The sequence below is a fragment of the Pelobates fuscus genome, chromosome 9 (assembly GCF_036172605.1).
Source record: "Pelobates fuscus isolate aPelFus1 chromosome 9, aPelFus1.pri, whole genome shotgun sequence".
In the NCBI taxonomy this organism is placed as follows: domain Eukaryota; kingdom Metazoa; phylum Chordata; class Amphibia; order Anura; family Pelobatidae; genus Pelobates; species Pelobates fuscus.
In genome coordinates this window covers 170,596,084-170,613,029 of record NC_086325.1, presented here as the reverse complement: position 1 = coordinate 170,613,029, position 16,946 = coordinate 170,596,084, and the positions used below count along the sequence as shown (strand labels likewise).

At 49.4% G+C, this 16,946-nt stretch overlaps 1 protein-coding gene across 1 annotated transcript in view; it reads left to right on the top strand.

Annotated features, from left to right (window-relative positions):
• The first annotated feature begins 2,791 nt into the window (after nucleotides 1–2,791).
• The window catches only part of LOC134572714 (uncharacterized), a 32,044-nt gene continuing 17,889 nt past the window's right edge, over nucleotides 2,792–16,946 (top strand). The window contains exons 1-3 of the mRNA XM_063431832.1: nucleotides 2,792–2,864; nucleotides 6,599–6,692; nucleotides 7,819–7,936. Coding sequence (XP_063287902.1) covers nucleotides 2,845–2,864; nucleotides 6,599–6,692; nucleotides 7,819–7,936 — 232 coding nt within the window. The 5' untranslated portion in view covers nucleotides 2,792–2,844. The remainder of the gene's footprint in view (nucleotides 2,865–6,598; nucleotides 6,693–7,818; nucleotides 7,937–16,946) is intronic.

Sequence of the window (16,946 nt, the reverse complement as noted above, 5' to 3'; positions counted from 1 at the left end):
ACTCTGTATAATGACTCTCCCTCTGGCACTCTCTGTATAATGACTCTCCCTCTGGCACTCTGTATAATGACTCTCCCTCTGGCACTCTCTGTATAATGACTCTCCCTCTGGCACTCTGTATAATGACTCTCCCTCTGGCACACTCTGTATAATGGCTCTCCCTCTGGCACTCTGTATAATGACTCTCCCTCTGGCACTCTGTATAATGACTCTCCCTCTGGCACTCTGTATAATGACTCTCCCTCTGGCACTCTGTATAATGACTCTCCCTCTGGCACTCTGTATAATGACTCTCCCTCTGGCACTCTGTATAATGACTCTCCCTCTGGCACTCTGTATAATGACTCTCCCTCTGGCACTCTGTATAATGACTCTCCCTCTGGCACTCTCTGTATAATGACTCTCCCTCTGGCACTCTGTATAATGACTCTCCCTCTGGCACTCTCTGTATAATGACTCTCCCTCTGGCACTCTGTATAATGACTCTCCCTCTGGCACTCTGTATAATGACTCTCCCTCTGGCACTCTGTATAATGACTCTCCCTCTGGCACTCTGTATAATGACTCTCCCTCTGGCACTCTGTATAATGACTCTCCCTCTGGCACTCTGTATAATGACTCTCCCTCTGGCACTCTCTGTATAATGACTCTCCCTCTGGCACTCTGTATAATGACTCTCCCTCTGGCACTCTCTGTATAATGACTCTCCCTCTGGCACTCTGTATAATGACTCTCCCTCTGGCACTTTGTATAATGGCTCTCCCTCTGGCACTCTGTATAATGACTCTCCCTCTGGCACTCTGTATAATGACTCTCCCTCTGGCACTCTGTATAATGACTCTCCCTCTGGCACTCTGTATAATGACTCTCCCTCTGGCACTCTGTATAATGACTCTCCCTCTGGCACTCTGTATAATGACTCTCCCTCTGGCACTCTGTATAATGACTCTCCCTCTGGCACTCTCTGTATAATGACTCTCCCTCTGGCACTCTCTGTATAATGACTCTCCCTCTGGCACTCTGTATAATGACTCTCCCTCTGGCACTCTCTGTATAATGACTCTCCCTCTGGCACTCTGTATAATGACTCTCCCTCTGGCACTCTGTATAATGACTCTCCCTCTGGCACTCTCTGTATAATGACTCTCCCTCTGGCACTCTGTATAATGACTCTCCCTCTGGCACTCTGTATAATGGCTCTCCCTCTGGCACTCTGTATAATGACTCTCCCTCTGGCACTCTGTATAATGACTCTCCCTCTGGCACTCTGTATAATGACTCTCCCTCTGGCACTCTCTGTATAATGACTCTCCCTCTGGCACTCTGTATAATGACTCTCCCTCTGGCACTCTCTGTATAATGACTCTCCCTCTGGCACTCTGTATAATGACTCTCCCTCTGGCACTTTGTATAATGGCTCTCCCTCTGGCACTCTGTATAATGACTCTCCCTCTGGCACTCTGTATAATGACTCTCCCTCTGGCACTCTGTATAATGACTCTCCCTCTGGCACTCTGTATAATGACTCTCCCTCTGGCACTCTGTATAATGACTCTCCCTCTGGCACTCTGTATAATGACTCTCCCTCTGGCACTCTGTATAATGACTCTCCCTCTGGCACTCTCTGTATAATGACTCTCCCTCTGGCACTCTCTGTATAATGACTCTCCCTCTGGCACTCTGTATAATGACTCTCCCTCTGGCACTCTCTGTATAATGACTCTCCCTCTGGCACTCTGTATAATGACTCTCCCTCTGGCACTCTGTATAATGACTCTCCCTCTGGCACTCTCTGTATAATGACTCTCCCTCTGGCACTCTGTATAATGACTCTCCCTCTGGCACTCTCTGTATAATGACTCTCCCTCTGGCACTCTGTATAATGACTCTCCCTCTGGCACTCTGTATAATGGCTCTCCCTCTGGCACTCTGTATAATGACTCTCCCTCTGGCACTCTGTATAATGACTCTCCCTCTGGCACTCTGTATAATGACTCTCCCTCTGGCACTCTGTATAATGACTCTCCCTCTGGCACTCTGTATAATGACTCTCCCTCTGGCACTCTGTATAATGACTCTCCCTCTGGCACTCTCTGTATAATGACTCTCCCTCTGGCACTCTGTATAATGACTCTCCCTCTGGCACTCTGTATAATGGCTCTCCCTCTGGCACTCTGTATAATGACTCTCCCTCTGGCACTCTGTATAATGACTCTCCCTCTGGCACTCTGTATAATGGCTCTCCCTCTGGCACTCTGTATAATGACTCTCCCTCTGGCACTCTGTATAATGACTCTCCCTCTGGCACTCTGTATAATGACTCTCCCTCTGGCACTCTGTATAATGACTCTCCCTCTGGCACTCTCTGTATAATGACTCTCCCTCTGGCACTCTGTATAATGACTCTCCCTCTGGCACTCTCTGTATAATGACTCTCCCTCTGGCACTCTGTATAATGGCTCTCCCTCTGGCACTCTGTATAATGGCTCTCCCTCTGGCACTCTGTATAATGACTCTCCCTCTGGCACTCTGTATAATGACTCTCCCTCTGGCACTCTGTATAATGACTCTCCCTCTGGCACTCTGTATAATGACTCTCCCTCTGGCACTCTGTATAATGACTCTCCCTCTGGCACTCTGTATAATGACTCTCCCTCTGGCACTCTGTATAATGACTCTCCCTCTGGCACTCTGTTGCTGTGAGGCGGCCGGTTGGTCTCCGACAATATGGCCGCCATGTTTCCTCTTATTTCGTTTCCATAGCAACCAGCGCGACCATCTCACTGGGAGGAGGCGCTTCATACTGACGTCACGAGGCGCGCGGAAGTTTCAAATCTCGGGAACATGGAGAACTCGGCCAGCCGGTACCGGGGAATAACGGGTTAACATGGGGGGGGATACCGGGGAATAACGGGTTAACATGGGGGGGGAGATACCGGGGAATAACGGGTTAACATGGGGGGGGATACCGGGGAATAACGGGTTAACATGGGGGGGGGATACCGGGGAATAACGGGTTAACATGGGGGGGGGATACCGGGGAATAACGGGTTAACAGGGGGGGATACCGGGGAATAACGGGTTAACATGGGGGGGATACCGGGGAATAACGGGTTAACATGGGGGGGGATACAGGGAATAACGGGTTAACATGGGGGAGATACCGGGGAATAACGGGTTAACATGGGAGGGATACCGGGGAATAACGGGTTAACATGGGGAGATACCGGGGAATAACGGGTTAACATGGGGGGGGATACCGGGGAATAACGGGTTAACATGGGGGGGGATACCGGGGAATAACGGGTTAACATGGGGGGGGATACAGGGAATAACGGGTTAACATGGGGGGGGATACAGGGAATAACGGGTTAACATGGGGGGGATACCGGGGAATAACGGGTTAACATGGGGGGGGATACCGGGGAATAACGGGTTAACATGGGGGGGATACAGGGAATAACGGGTTAACATGGGGGGGATACAGGGAATAACGGGTTAACATGGGGGAGATACCGGGGAATAACGGGTTAACATGGGAGGGATACCGGGAATAACGGGTTAACATGGGGGGGGATACCGGAATAACGGGTTAACATGGGGGGGGATACGGGGAATAACGGGTTAACATGGGGGGATACAGGAATAACGGGTTAACATGGGGGGGTTACAGGAATAACGGGTTAACATGGGGGAGATACCGGGGAATAACGGGTTAACATGGGAGGGATACCGGGGAATAACGGGTTAACATGGGGGAGATACCGGGGAATAACGGGTTAACATGGGGGGGGATACCGGGGAATAACGGGTTAACATGGGAGGGTTACCGGGGAATAACGGGTTAACATGGGGGGGGGATACCGGGGAATAACGGGTTAACATGGGGGGGGATACAGGGAATAACGGGTTAACATGGGGGGGATACCGGGGAATAACGGGTTAACATGGGGGGGATACAGGGAATAACGGGTTAACATGGGGGGGGATACCGGGGAATAACGGGTTAACAGGGGGGATACAGGGAATAACGGGTTAACATGGGGGGGATACCGGGGAATAACGGGTTAACATGGGGGGGATACCGGGGAATAACGGGTTAACATGGGGGGGGATACAGGGAATAACGGGTTAACATGGGGGGATACCGGGGAATAACGGGTTAACATGGGGGGGGATACCGGGGAATAACGGGTTAACATGGGGGGGGATACAGGGAATAACGGGTTAACATGGGGGGGATACCGGGGAATAACGGGTTAACATGGGGGGGAGATACCGGGGATTAACGGGTTAACATGGGGGGGGATACCGGGGAATAACGGGTTAACATGGGGGGGGATACCGGGGAATAACGGGTTAACATGGGGGGGAGATACCGGGGAATAACGGGTTAACATGGGGGGGAGATACCGGGGAATAACGGGTTAACATGGGGGGGGAGATACCGGGGAATAACGGGTTAACATGGGGGGGGGGATACCGGGGAATAACGGGTTAACATTTTCAATATTCCAATCAATAACCCCAAATGCACTGATGCCTCTTGTATGCTCTCTGTAACCTCCTCCTTTGGCCTTACGCAATGGTCCAATTTAGCAACCCATACAGCAGGAAACACTCTTGATCTTGCCTTCACCAACCTCTGTACTGCCTCCAATATTCCTTTTCCTCTATCTGACCACCATCTGCTGACTTTTGACATTGGCATACCTAAGACCCAATTGACACCACCGTCTGAACATCACTCTCACAGAAACCTCCAATGTCTTGACCTAGAGCATTTCTCCACTAATCTCCAAACTCTCCTTTTACCCATCTCAAACCTCACCTGTCCTAGTTCTGCAACCTCCTTCTACAATTCCACCCTCTCCTCTCAACTAGACATCATGGCACCTTGTACATTTAAACGCCGCAGGCGCCCCCACCAACAACAACCCTGGCACACCAAGCTCACTCGATACCTCCAAAAATGCTTCAGAACTGCTGAACGCTGTTGGAGAAAGTCTCACTGTGCATCTGACTTTCTCCATTATAAATTTATGCTGAGCTCATACAGCTTGGCTCTTTCCTCTGCAAAAGTTAATTACTTCAATACCCTCATAAGCACACTCTCCCGCGAACCCAAACGACTATTTCACACGTTTAACCCTCTTCTTCTCCCTGCTGTTCCTCCTCCACCTACTAACTTGACCGACCTCAGAGTTTGCAACTCACTCCACTGACAAGATCTCTACAATCAGAGAAGAGATCTCTCATCTTTCTTCTTCCCCTTGCAATACTTCCCCTAACTTCACTCCCTCTGCTGTTCTATGTTCATTTGCACCCGCTACATTGGAAGAGGTTTCTGCTCTGCTCCAGTCCTCCCGCCCCACCACCTTCTCCCTAGATCCAATTCCCTCGCATCTCATCCGTACTGTCTTCTTCTCTTTCTCCACATCTCACTAAAATTCTCTATCTCTCTCTCTCCTCTGGTATGTTTCCATCGCCATGCAACTGTAACCCCAATTCTAAAGAAGCCCAATCTTGACCCTAACTCCCCATCCAACTATCGTCCTATCTCGTTACTGCCTTTTGCATCCAAGATCCTTGAAAGAATTGTGCATGCGAGATTGACAGACTTCCTCGAGTCCAACTCTCTGCTAGACCCGCTTGAGTCTGGTTTCCGAAATAAGCACTCTGTGGAAACGGCACTGACCAAAGTATCCAATGATCTACTCTATCTACTCACTACTCTATCCTAATTCTCCTTGACCTGTCTGCGGCTTTTGACACTTTGACATAATGAATGCGGCGGCGAGGCTCATCTTCCTGTCCGCCCACACCTCCCATGCCTCACCCTTCTGTCAGTCCCTACATTGGCTTCCTATAAAATATAGAGCTCAATTTAAAATTCTGGTTCTTGCTTTCAAATCTCTACATAATGCTGCTCCCACCTATCTATCCTCCCTTATACACAAGTATGTCGTGTCTAGGCCCTTACGATCTGCTGAAGACTTACGTCTATCTTCTGTCCGTACTCCCACCTCTGATGCTCGCCTTCAAGATTTCTCGAGGGCTGCACTGTTCCTGTGGAAGTCGCTTCCCTCCTCCGTTAGATGCTCACCCAGTCTCCACTTCTTCAAAAAAATTGTTAAAAACCCACTTCTTCATAAAAGCGTATCAATTAAACTGTTAATAGCTCCCGACTGATTCCTCTTCTGCAACTGTCACTAGTCTAATACTATCCTTACCTTTTTGTGTCATTTTACCCCACTCCCTCTAGCATGTAAGCTCATTGAGCAGAGCCCTCAACCCCTCTGTTACTGTGTCACTATACCCCACTCCCTCTAGCATGTAAGCTCATTGAGCAGAGCCGTCAACCCCTCTGTTCCTGTGTGTCCAACTTGTCTGGTTACAACTACATGTCTGTTCGTCCACCCATTGTAAAGCGCTGCGGAATTTGATGGCACTATATAAATATCATAATATTAATAATAATAATAACAGCAACATGGGGGGGGATACCGAGGAGTGTCGGATTAACACCAGTACCATTCTAGTTCTGATGAGAGAGAGTTAACAGGATTCAATGTAAATGTATGTTCTGTTTCTCTAGGCTGTTGGACTCTGTAATAAGGGCTTCATGTTTGGACCAGAATCACAGTGAAGATGGTGAAATCTCAACTAAAGTGTTAGTGGATTATTCAATGGTAAGAATCCAACATGTGTGCAACACCAAATACAATATATAGGGTAAATCCAGCCAGGGGAGCCCAATACAATGCTCAATATGCTGCCAATGGATATTCTGTTATTTGTTGTATTTACCCCATATATTGTATTTGTATTTATTGAAGATTTGAGGAGATCTTTGGTTTGGGAGGGAAGTGGAGCTCACTTTATTACTTCTAATTAGTGCAATTCTATCTAAATGCACTTTATTTCGATTGAAGCACTTTAAACTGTGATATTGTGAAAGGATATTTTGGTGTTTTATTTATTCAACAGCGTCACTCGGGAGGGGGACAAATACTTTTTTTTATTTTTATTTTTTTATTTGCTTCTATTTTATCTATATAAAATTCACCGCGTTTTTAGTACTTGGGCTGTAGTACTTATGGGGAGTGTGACCAGTGTAATTTACCCACAATCCATCAGTCAGAAACCAATCCCACAGAAGGCAAACTGCAGCCAAGAAGGAGAAGCAAAACGATGTAATCATTAAAGGTTATTCCACCCACCATGATCACTCCATTGATTTGAAGTGGTTATGGTGGTAGGAGTATGGCTAGTTGCACCCGCAGTACACGTGACATTGGTAGCCTAGAACTGTTCTGGACTGCCAGTGTCAATTCTGTGCATATTTTGTGTCTGTCGTCAGCGCACAGTGTGCTAGCAACAGATGTGATCTTGTCCTTTGCAGGGGTTCCCAGATTGCTTCCTGTTCCCTCCCCCGTGGCTGCATGTGCTGTGAGTTGGCAAAGCTGTGCAATCACAGACTTCCCTTTGTGACGTCAGAGGGGCATGAAGTCAGCGCAAGGATAAAAATGTTTGTTTTTCAGGATGTACTGCAAATCGAGGGCAGGAGAGCTTAGTGCCCATAGGAAATCCTTTAACATATATAGGGCATAAGAAAAGGAAAATGTGGCCCTGCCGCTTCAACTATTTTGAGGCCACCATACAGCGTGTGCTGTGTAATGTTTTATATAGAGATCATTCGCTGCGAAGGACTGTGTATTACACACTGTGTGATCCCTGTACACTGATACAGAATTGTTAAAGTGGCGTCAGACAGTGATATCCGTGTTTTCCTCTAACTGTTCTCCACATTCCCAGGAACGGCGCCGCAAGCAGAAAATGCTGTGCAGCCAGCTCCAAGTACTGCGTTTCCTTCTGGAGTTTTTGGAGAAAGCGGATACCGCGAACTGGGAGGAAACGAGCCCCGAGATACTGAGTGAGTGCCCAAACCAGCCCCGGGGTACTGAGTGAGTGCCCAAACCAGCCCCGGGGTACTGAGTGAGTGCCCAAACCAGCCCCGGGGTACTGAGTGAGTGCCCAAACCAGCCCCAGGGTACTGAGTGAGTGCCCAAACCAGCCCCGGGGTACTGAGTGAGTGCCCAAACCAGCCCCGAGATACTGAGTGAGTGCCCAAACCGGCCCCGAGATACTGAGTGAGTGCCCAAACCACCCCCGATATACTGAGTGAGTGCCCAAACCAGCCCCGAGATACTGAGTGAGTGCCCAAACCAGCCCCGAGATACTGAGTGAGTGCCCAAACCAGCCCCGAGATACTGAGTGAGTGCCCAAACCAGCCCCGAGATACTGAGTGAGTGCCCAAACCAGCCCCGAGATACTGAGTGAGTGCCCAAACCAGCCCCGAGATACTGAGTGAGTGCCCAAACCAGCCCCGAGATACTGATTGAGTGCCCAAACCACCCCCGAGCTACTGAGTGAGTGCCCAAACCAGCCCCGAGCTACTGAGTGAGTGCCCAAACCAGCCCCGAGCTACTGAGTGAGTGTAGCGGAACGCAGTAAGCCTGTCCTGCAAAATGCCTGTGTGACTGTATTCCTTATATTTTTACCTATGTTGAAATTGCTATTCGCCTATGTAATATGTGAATTGTATGTTATTCGGTAGTTTCCATCCGTACTATATACTTATGGAAACTACCGAACGGAGAGACCACCCCGGAGAGAAGTGTGCCAGCAATTAAGGTTCACATTCTCTCCAAACCGCAAGTTAACCGGCTCATTAACAGTGTGTCTGGGTGGCCGCCATTCGGCATGCGTACACGTGGCGGCGGCCATCTTACGCATGAAAATCTCAGCGGTGTTTTGTCGTCGAGTGTCTGGAACTCAAATCGGACACTCAAACAACCAAACACCGCTGAGACCTCCAGAGCTCCGTAACTGCCGAACGGAGAGACCTAACGAATCCCCATTCGGTAGTTACAAAGTACCGAATGCGGGAATCACTATCTAGGTCAGGGGTAGGCAACCTACGGCACTAGTGCCATGCACGGCACTCGAGGTGTCTTTGCACGGCACTCAAGGCTGCAAGAGCCAAACAGGCTCTGTCCTATCAGGAGTCCCAGTAAAACTTCAGATATCTGTTAATACGAAGAGGTGGTGAAGAGCAATCCTCAATTTATGCATTGCAGCACATAGGGGAAGTGATCTCAGATCACTTCCTCCCAGCACTTGTGAATAGGAATCCACACTGTAGTAGAGCAGCCTGCAGTTGCTGTTGCAGCTCCTATGCTTGAGCTATACCTGGCCGGCATGGTCCCCACTGGAACCCAGGGAAGCCACCCACACTGCTAGATATACACAGAAATGCAGAATAACCCTCCCCTCATACAAATAATATGGACAGCCCACACACACTACCAAACACACAATGTGACATATCCATCCACACACACAATTCCACAAGCAGCCCTCATACATAGCCCACATTCATATGTATCATACAAGATACCATAAACTACTAATGAACTTATACAATATAATGGCTCATATACGCACAAATACAACGATACAAAGCAATTACAGTATAAATAACACAAGCAGAATACGGCAGCATACACACCTCAATTTAAAAAAATAGGATCGGCACGCCACGCGACGTCACAATCCTATATCGGCACAGTGCCGCTAAAAGGTTGCCTACCCCTGATCTAGGTGAATTAAAGTATGGATGGCAATTATAAATGTCTGTTTTAACTGCCGAACGGAGACCGACCGCAGGGCCCATTCTCATGGAACCCTTTTCGGATACCAACTCGTGTGCGGTCGGTCAAACTTCACCTGCCTGTAACTGCCGAACCACTGGTCCGATCTGGGTGAATTTTGGATATTATATTCACCCAGATCAGGGCTACCTAGCGGTACCCTAATATTAAGGATATGTGATGGTTTAGGGGTACATCCAAGTTTGGGGTAAAGTACTGTACAAGTTAAGGGGATTATGACTCACTCTGAGGGGAGGAGATGTGTGGGAGGTAACAAGCACTGCATTGGTTACTGTCATAATTACTGTAGTTCCCTCCCTTGCATGGGAGCAGGCTTTATAAGAAACCTTGGAATAAACGATTGTCAGTTCTACTCCTGAAACGGTGTGTCGTCCAGTTATTGGGAGTGCTGTGGGGATTTTGCTGTACCTTTTTACCTGCTGGAAACTCTGCTGTGGATTTACTAATGACTTGTTCCTGAGCCCTCCTTGGATCTAAAGTGGAGAATAGCTGCGAGAAAACAGCTCTCCGCTACAGTGAGTGTCCAAACCAGCCCCGAGCTACTGAGTGAGTGCCCAAACCAGCCCCGAGCTACTGAGTGAGTGCCCAAACCAGCCCCGAGCTACTGAGTGAGTGCCCAAACCAGCCCCGAGCTACTGAGTGAGTGCCCAAACCAGCCCCGAGATACTGAGTGAGTGCCCAAACCGGCCCCGAGATACTGAGTGAGTGCCCGAACCGGCCCCGAGATACTGAGTGAGTGCCCGAACCGGCCCCGAGATACTGAGTGAGTGCCCGAACCGGCCCCGAGATACTGAGTGAGTGCCCGAACCGGCCCCGAGATACTGAGTGAGTGCCCGAACCGGCCCCGAGATACTGAGTGAGTGCCCGAACCGGCCCCGGGGTACTGAGTGAGTGCCCGAACCGGCCCCGGGGTACTGAGTGAGTGCCCGAACCGGCCCCGGGGTACTGAGTGAGTGCCCGAACCGGCCCCGGGGTACTGAGTGAGTGCCCGAACCGGCCCCGGGGTACTGAGTGAGTGCCCGAACCGGCCCCGGGGTACTGAGTGAGTGCCCGAACCGGCCCCGGGGTACTGAGTGAGTGCCCGAACCGGCCCCGGGGTACTGAGTGAGTGCCCGAACCGGCCCCGGGGTACTGAGTGAGTGCCCGAACCGGCCCCGGGGTACTGAGTGAGTGCCCGAACCGGCCCCGGGGTACTGAGTGAGTGCCCGAACCGGCCCCGGGGTACTGAGTGAGTGCCCGAACCGGCCCCGGGGTACTGAGTGAGTGCCCGAACCGGCCCCGGGGTACTGAGTGAGTGCCCGAACCGGCCCCGGGGTACTGAGTGAGTGCCCGAACCGGCCCCGGGGTACTGAGTGAGTGCCCGAACCGGCCCCGGGGTACTGAGGGAGTGCCCGAACCGGCCCCGGGGTACTGAGGGAGTGCCCGAACCGGCCCCGGGGTACTGAGGGAGTGCCCGAACCGGCCCCGGGGTACTGAGTGCCTGTAGCGGAGTAGCAGGGGTTAATCCACAATATCTTCGCCGGTAGTCAGGATTCCACAGGTAAAACACAGGTAACGCAGTATAATCCCTCTTCCCCAAGGACTAAACGACACAACTGGGAGTCAACTGAGCTTTTATTGCAAGGTCACCAAATTTATACGATTCCCCGATTTCCAGACTGTTACAGCAGGGGTTTTAATCAGGAGGACTGTGTGGGGAAACTGACCATGCAGGGTCATTTCCCAGCATTCCTTACTGTACAGGGAAGATAATGACGTAACCAGGCACAGATAATTACATTACTTGTAGGTACAGTAAAACAGACATTTTTACATTAAATTCTATAACATAGGTGTAACGGATCACCTGGCACCCCGACTGGGTACCTCTGTTGAAAGATGGTCCTTGCGATTCCTGAGGGCTCCAAGCACTTTATGTGAATGTGATGCATACTTTCAAAGTTATGAATAATGTGGAAAAACTGCATTCCTCTTCCTGTGATAATTATATCACCCATTGTGTTCAGTAATCATATCACAGGCAGAGGGGAAGATTTTGTGTGGGAGTGTCTGTGTGTATTGTACGGGTTGCTTGCTTGTTCTGTAAAACCCTGTGGGCAGTACTATGTTTGTGGATTGGATGTGCCAATACAGTCAGATTCTGCTTAACCCTCAAAACGAAATGTCGTCTCGTTCTTGGGGGAATTGGATTGTATGCTGATTGCCAGGAGTGTAAACCTTTCGTATGGTTTTTCCTGTTCAGCTGTTTCCAGGATTCGTGTAGTTTGCAGTTCGTGAGATTGGTGCTTACAGTAGCTACCTGTGCATCTGGAAAGGGGAATATCGCCTAAACGGTTTTTAACCTCTGGTGAGCAAAACGGTCCGTTACACATAGCAATCCCTTGTAGCAGATTCCCCCAATAAGAGACTGCACTCCAAATTGAGGGTGAAGTAGAACTGAAACTTTAATTCAAACACTCTGCTTTTATGCTCATTCTACAAACCTAGTACCGCCCACAGGATTTTGAAGTACAACCAATCAATACATAAAATACACTCAGACACTCCCACACAAAATCCTCCCCTTTGCCTGTGATATAATTACTGAACACAATGGTCTAATGTAATTATCACAGGCAGGAAAATACAGTTGTGCACAATATTCATGTAACGGATCGCCTGGCACCCCGACTGGGTACCTCCGTTGAAAGATGCTCCTAGCGCTTCCAGAGGACTCCAAGCACTCCACCAGACACCATAAGCACCGCAGGCTGCAGCTATCTCCCTTCAGAACGAAGCAGGAACAAGCTCTTACAAGAGCTCAGTGATTATAGCAAGGGAATATGCCTAGCATAGCAATCCCTTGTAGCAGATTCCCCCAATAAGAGACAGGACTCAAGTTGAGGGTAAAAATAGAACTCTCTGGCTGCTAGCTTGCAGCCCTTTTTATTAGGTGCTCCCATGAAGGGGAGGGACACACACAGTAACGTACATTAACCAATCACACAATAGTTACATCCCACACATAGCCCTCCCCTCTACCTGTAAACTAATTATCTGTACACACAGGAAAATACAATTATCCTAGGTAGGGAAAATACAGTTTTTACACAACATTCATAACTCCCAAAATATACATCACATTCGCATAAAAATACATATACACAATCAATCCATTTGGGGGAACAACATACTCAAAAATCATACGAATTGGACCAGGGGTTCAAAAGTTAGTACAAATGTGCATTTGACCTTCTGGAAGCATGGTTTTTAGAAGCTCAAACTAGTTCCCCAGAATCCTCTATCCTGGAGACAATGGAGAAGCTGATTTAATTATATCCAGGGACAAACACAGCCTCCATTAAGCACATGTTACCAGCAACCACCAAAAGACATAAAAATACATAACTCCTGTTATACTAAACAGAACCCCCACATTCAACCTATCCCCAGATGGCTTGGATCTGAGCGCTCAACATATCCAAACAGCGTTTAGATGCCACAAACACAGTTCAAACGCCATGGGGTTTAAGTTTCGTATGGGCTGATGAGAGGGCCCATAATCCTGGGGCAGCCCAATAACCCACAGTATGCCCAAATACCGTGCATAAAGGGCCAAATCGCCCAGGGACCGTAGTCACAGGGTAAGAGGCGGGCAAGCAGCCCCCTCCAAACCACAGTGGCGAAGTGGCTTTCGCTACATATCTTCCCATTCGGGGGTAGACTAACCAGGTACCTGACCTTCTGCCGGTCAGTACCTAGATTAGTCGGGCAGCCCACCCATAAAACAAAATTAGCAGAGTAGCCCACCCACAAAACAAATTTAGCAGTGTAGCCCCCCCACAATAAAGAATTCACAGAATAGCCCCCCAACAATAAGTCATACTGGCCTGTAGGACCCAAGTTGTGGGGTGAAACTGTGGCAGCCTCGGCCTTGCTGGGCAAATGGCTGTGAGTACTTGGGGGCCAGATGCCCGATGTGCTCTGCTCCGGGGTCAGAGCTGGGGTAGTCTCAGGGTAAGGAAAAAAGGAAGGACAGAGGCCAGCGGCGCTCTGCCCAGTTGCCAGCTCTTCCGCTGAGGCAGCCTGTAGAAAGTCAGGCTCAGGGGAAGGAAACAAGGGAGGACAGAGGCCAGCGGCGCTCTGCCCAGTTGCCAGCTCTTCTGCTGGGGGGTCAGGGAACAAAGGAGTTGACTGGGGAGGAGAAATATCACTTACCTCCCCCTGGTACTCCGGCTGCTGCTGGGGGGGGAGGTCGATGCTCTCCACTTTCTGTAACTCCAGCTCTAGTTGGGGATCTGGGCCGGTTGCCCAGCATCCCTGTAGGGCCGGTGGAGAGATCTCGGTCCCATCTCCACCTGCCTGCAGGGGGTCCTCCCAGGACCAGTCTATGAGGTCCTCTACCTCGGGTACCTCTGGTTGCTGTTGGGGAGGGAGACCGGTTGTCTCTTCCTCCAATAACACATTCTGCCGCTGGGGAGTGAGACCGACTGTCTCCCCTCCCTGTAAAACATACTGCCGCTGGGGATCTGGGCCGGGTGCCCAGCATCCCTGTAGGGCCGGTAGAGAGACCTCGGTCCCATCTCCACCGGCCACCTCGGTTTCTTCCTCGTCCCACTCTACCTGTGGCTGGAGTTTCTCCCAACGTGCCCACTGGCCTTCCCTCAACGCCCTGTGTTGTAGGTTCCGGGTCACCATGTCCCACACGAACCGCACGTATTTCTCCTCTGGATTGGGTCCGTAAAACTTCAGGCGCAACCCTACCATCGTGCCAAACTCTAGTACGGAGTAGCTATACGCCATGCTTGCTGTAGCCACTGCTGGTTCCATTATGTTGCTGAAGATAGGGACGCTGCACAACTCCACACGTTACCGGTGTCTCTGAGCTGCTTCTCCTCGCACTAGGACGCCATCCCACCGCTTGCCACCAATGTAACGGATCGCCTGGCACCCCGACTGGGTACCTCCGTTGAAAGATGCTCCTAGCGCTTCCAGAGGACTCCAAGCACTCCACCAGACACCATAAGCACCGCAGGCTGCAGCTATCTCCCTTCAGAACGAAGCAGGAACAAGCTCTTACAAGAGCTCAGTGATTATAGCAAGGGAATATGCCTAGCATAGCAATCCCTTGTAGCAGATTCCCCCAATAAGAGACAGGACTCAAGTTGAGGGTAAAAATAGAACTCTCTGGCTGCTAGCTTGCAGCCCTTTTTATTAGGTGCTCCCATGAAGGGGAGGGACACACACAGTAACGTACATTAACCAATCACACAATAGTTACATCCCACACATAGCCCTCCCCTCTACCTGTAAACTAATTATCTGTACACACAGGAAAATACAATTATCCTAGGTAGGGAAAATACAGTTTTTACACAACATTCATAACTCCCAAAATATACATCACATTCGCATAAAAATACATATACACAATCAATCCATTTGGGGGAACAACATACTCAAAAATCATACGAATTGGACCAGGGGTTCAAAAGTTAGTACAAATGTGCATTTGACCTTCTGGAAGCATGGTTTTTAGAAGCTCAAACTAGTTCCCCAGAATCCTCTATCCTGGAGACAATGGAGAAGCTGATTTAATTATATCCAGGGACAAACACAGCCTCCATTAAGCACATGTTACCAGCAACCACCAAAAGACATAAAAATACATAACTCCTGTTATACTAAACAGAACCCCCACATTCAACCTATCCCCAGATGGCTTGGATCTGAGCGCTCAACATATCCAAACAGCGTTTAGATGCCACAAACACAGTTCAAACGCCATGGGGTTTAAGTTTCGTATGGGCTGATGAGAGGGCCCATAATCCTGGGGCAGCCCAATAACCCACAGTATGCCCAAATACCGTGCATAAAGGGCCAAATCGCCCAGGGACCGTAGTCACAGGGTAAGAGGCGGGCAAGCAGCCCCCTCCAAACCACAGTGGCGAAGTGGCTTTCGCTACAATTCATAACTCTAAAAGTATGCATCACATTCACATAACTTACATTTTCAGAATCAGCATACTCCAAATACAAACATACATCAAAGTCATACAAATTGGTCCAGTGGGTCAAAAGTTAGTTGGAAGTCTCTTTGTGACCGACTGCAAGCATGGCTTGGGTGTGGTAAGCCAATTATCTCCAGCATACAGAAAATGGCTCTATTCATAACAACAGTAAAAACACATAAAAATACATAATTCCTATTATACTTAACAGAACCCCCACATTCAACCTATCCCCAGATAGCTTGGATCTGAGCGCTCACTATATCCAAACAGCGCTCAGATCAATAACAATAGACAGGAAACGGGGGAGGGGCACACCTTCTCATGTATTCAAAGGGGCAGAAAATGTGTTTCAAAATCCAAATAATGCTTACACATGGCAAAGTCTCCCAGGGGCCATAGTAACATGGCAGGAGGCTGGCAATCAGTCTTATGCCCAGTGGCGAGGCTGGTTCCGCCACAATAGGCAATTTACAGCAGAATTATACGAATGACCCCTCATTGGATTGCGGGGATCTGAGTGGGTATTCTGACGAAATACCGTTCAGATCCCTGCAGAAATAACCGAATGTCATACGATATACACTTTTATTTGAACCGGGGTTTAAACGAAAGAAAATGTGAAAGGCTTTATTTTACCGAAAGAGCGAGTTACCCGAACGGTCTGGAAGTACAGCGGAGTTTGGGAATCGTGTAGCTGGTTTTAGTTCCAGGCACTCGACGACCAAACATTGCTGTACTTTTAGCGAACAAAGATGGCCGCCGCCACGTGTTTGGTATACGAACGGCGGCCACCCACGAATCCTATTAGCAAGTGATGGAAACAATGTTGCAACTTGGTTAATGGGAGACACTCGATCATAGCAGGGTGGTCTCCCATTCCGCAGTATTTCGTTACACAAACAGATTTGCAGGGTACTGTTCGTGAAACTCCCAGTTGAATGCTGGTGGCTTTTCGTGCCGCTGGCACACGAATGCTCCTATTCACATATATTAAGTAATATGAAGTAGGACCATTTTCAGGGTCCCGAGAGCTGTCCAATGCACGAACGTCTCTTGTAGTCCCAAGTGGCTAAGTTTGCCACAGTGCGCAAACCAGCCCCGAGATACTGAGTGCGCAAACCAGCCCCGAGATACTGAGTGCGCAAACCAGCCCCGAGATACTGAGTGCGCAAACCAGCCCCGAGATACTGAGTGCCCACACCACCCCCCGAGGTAC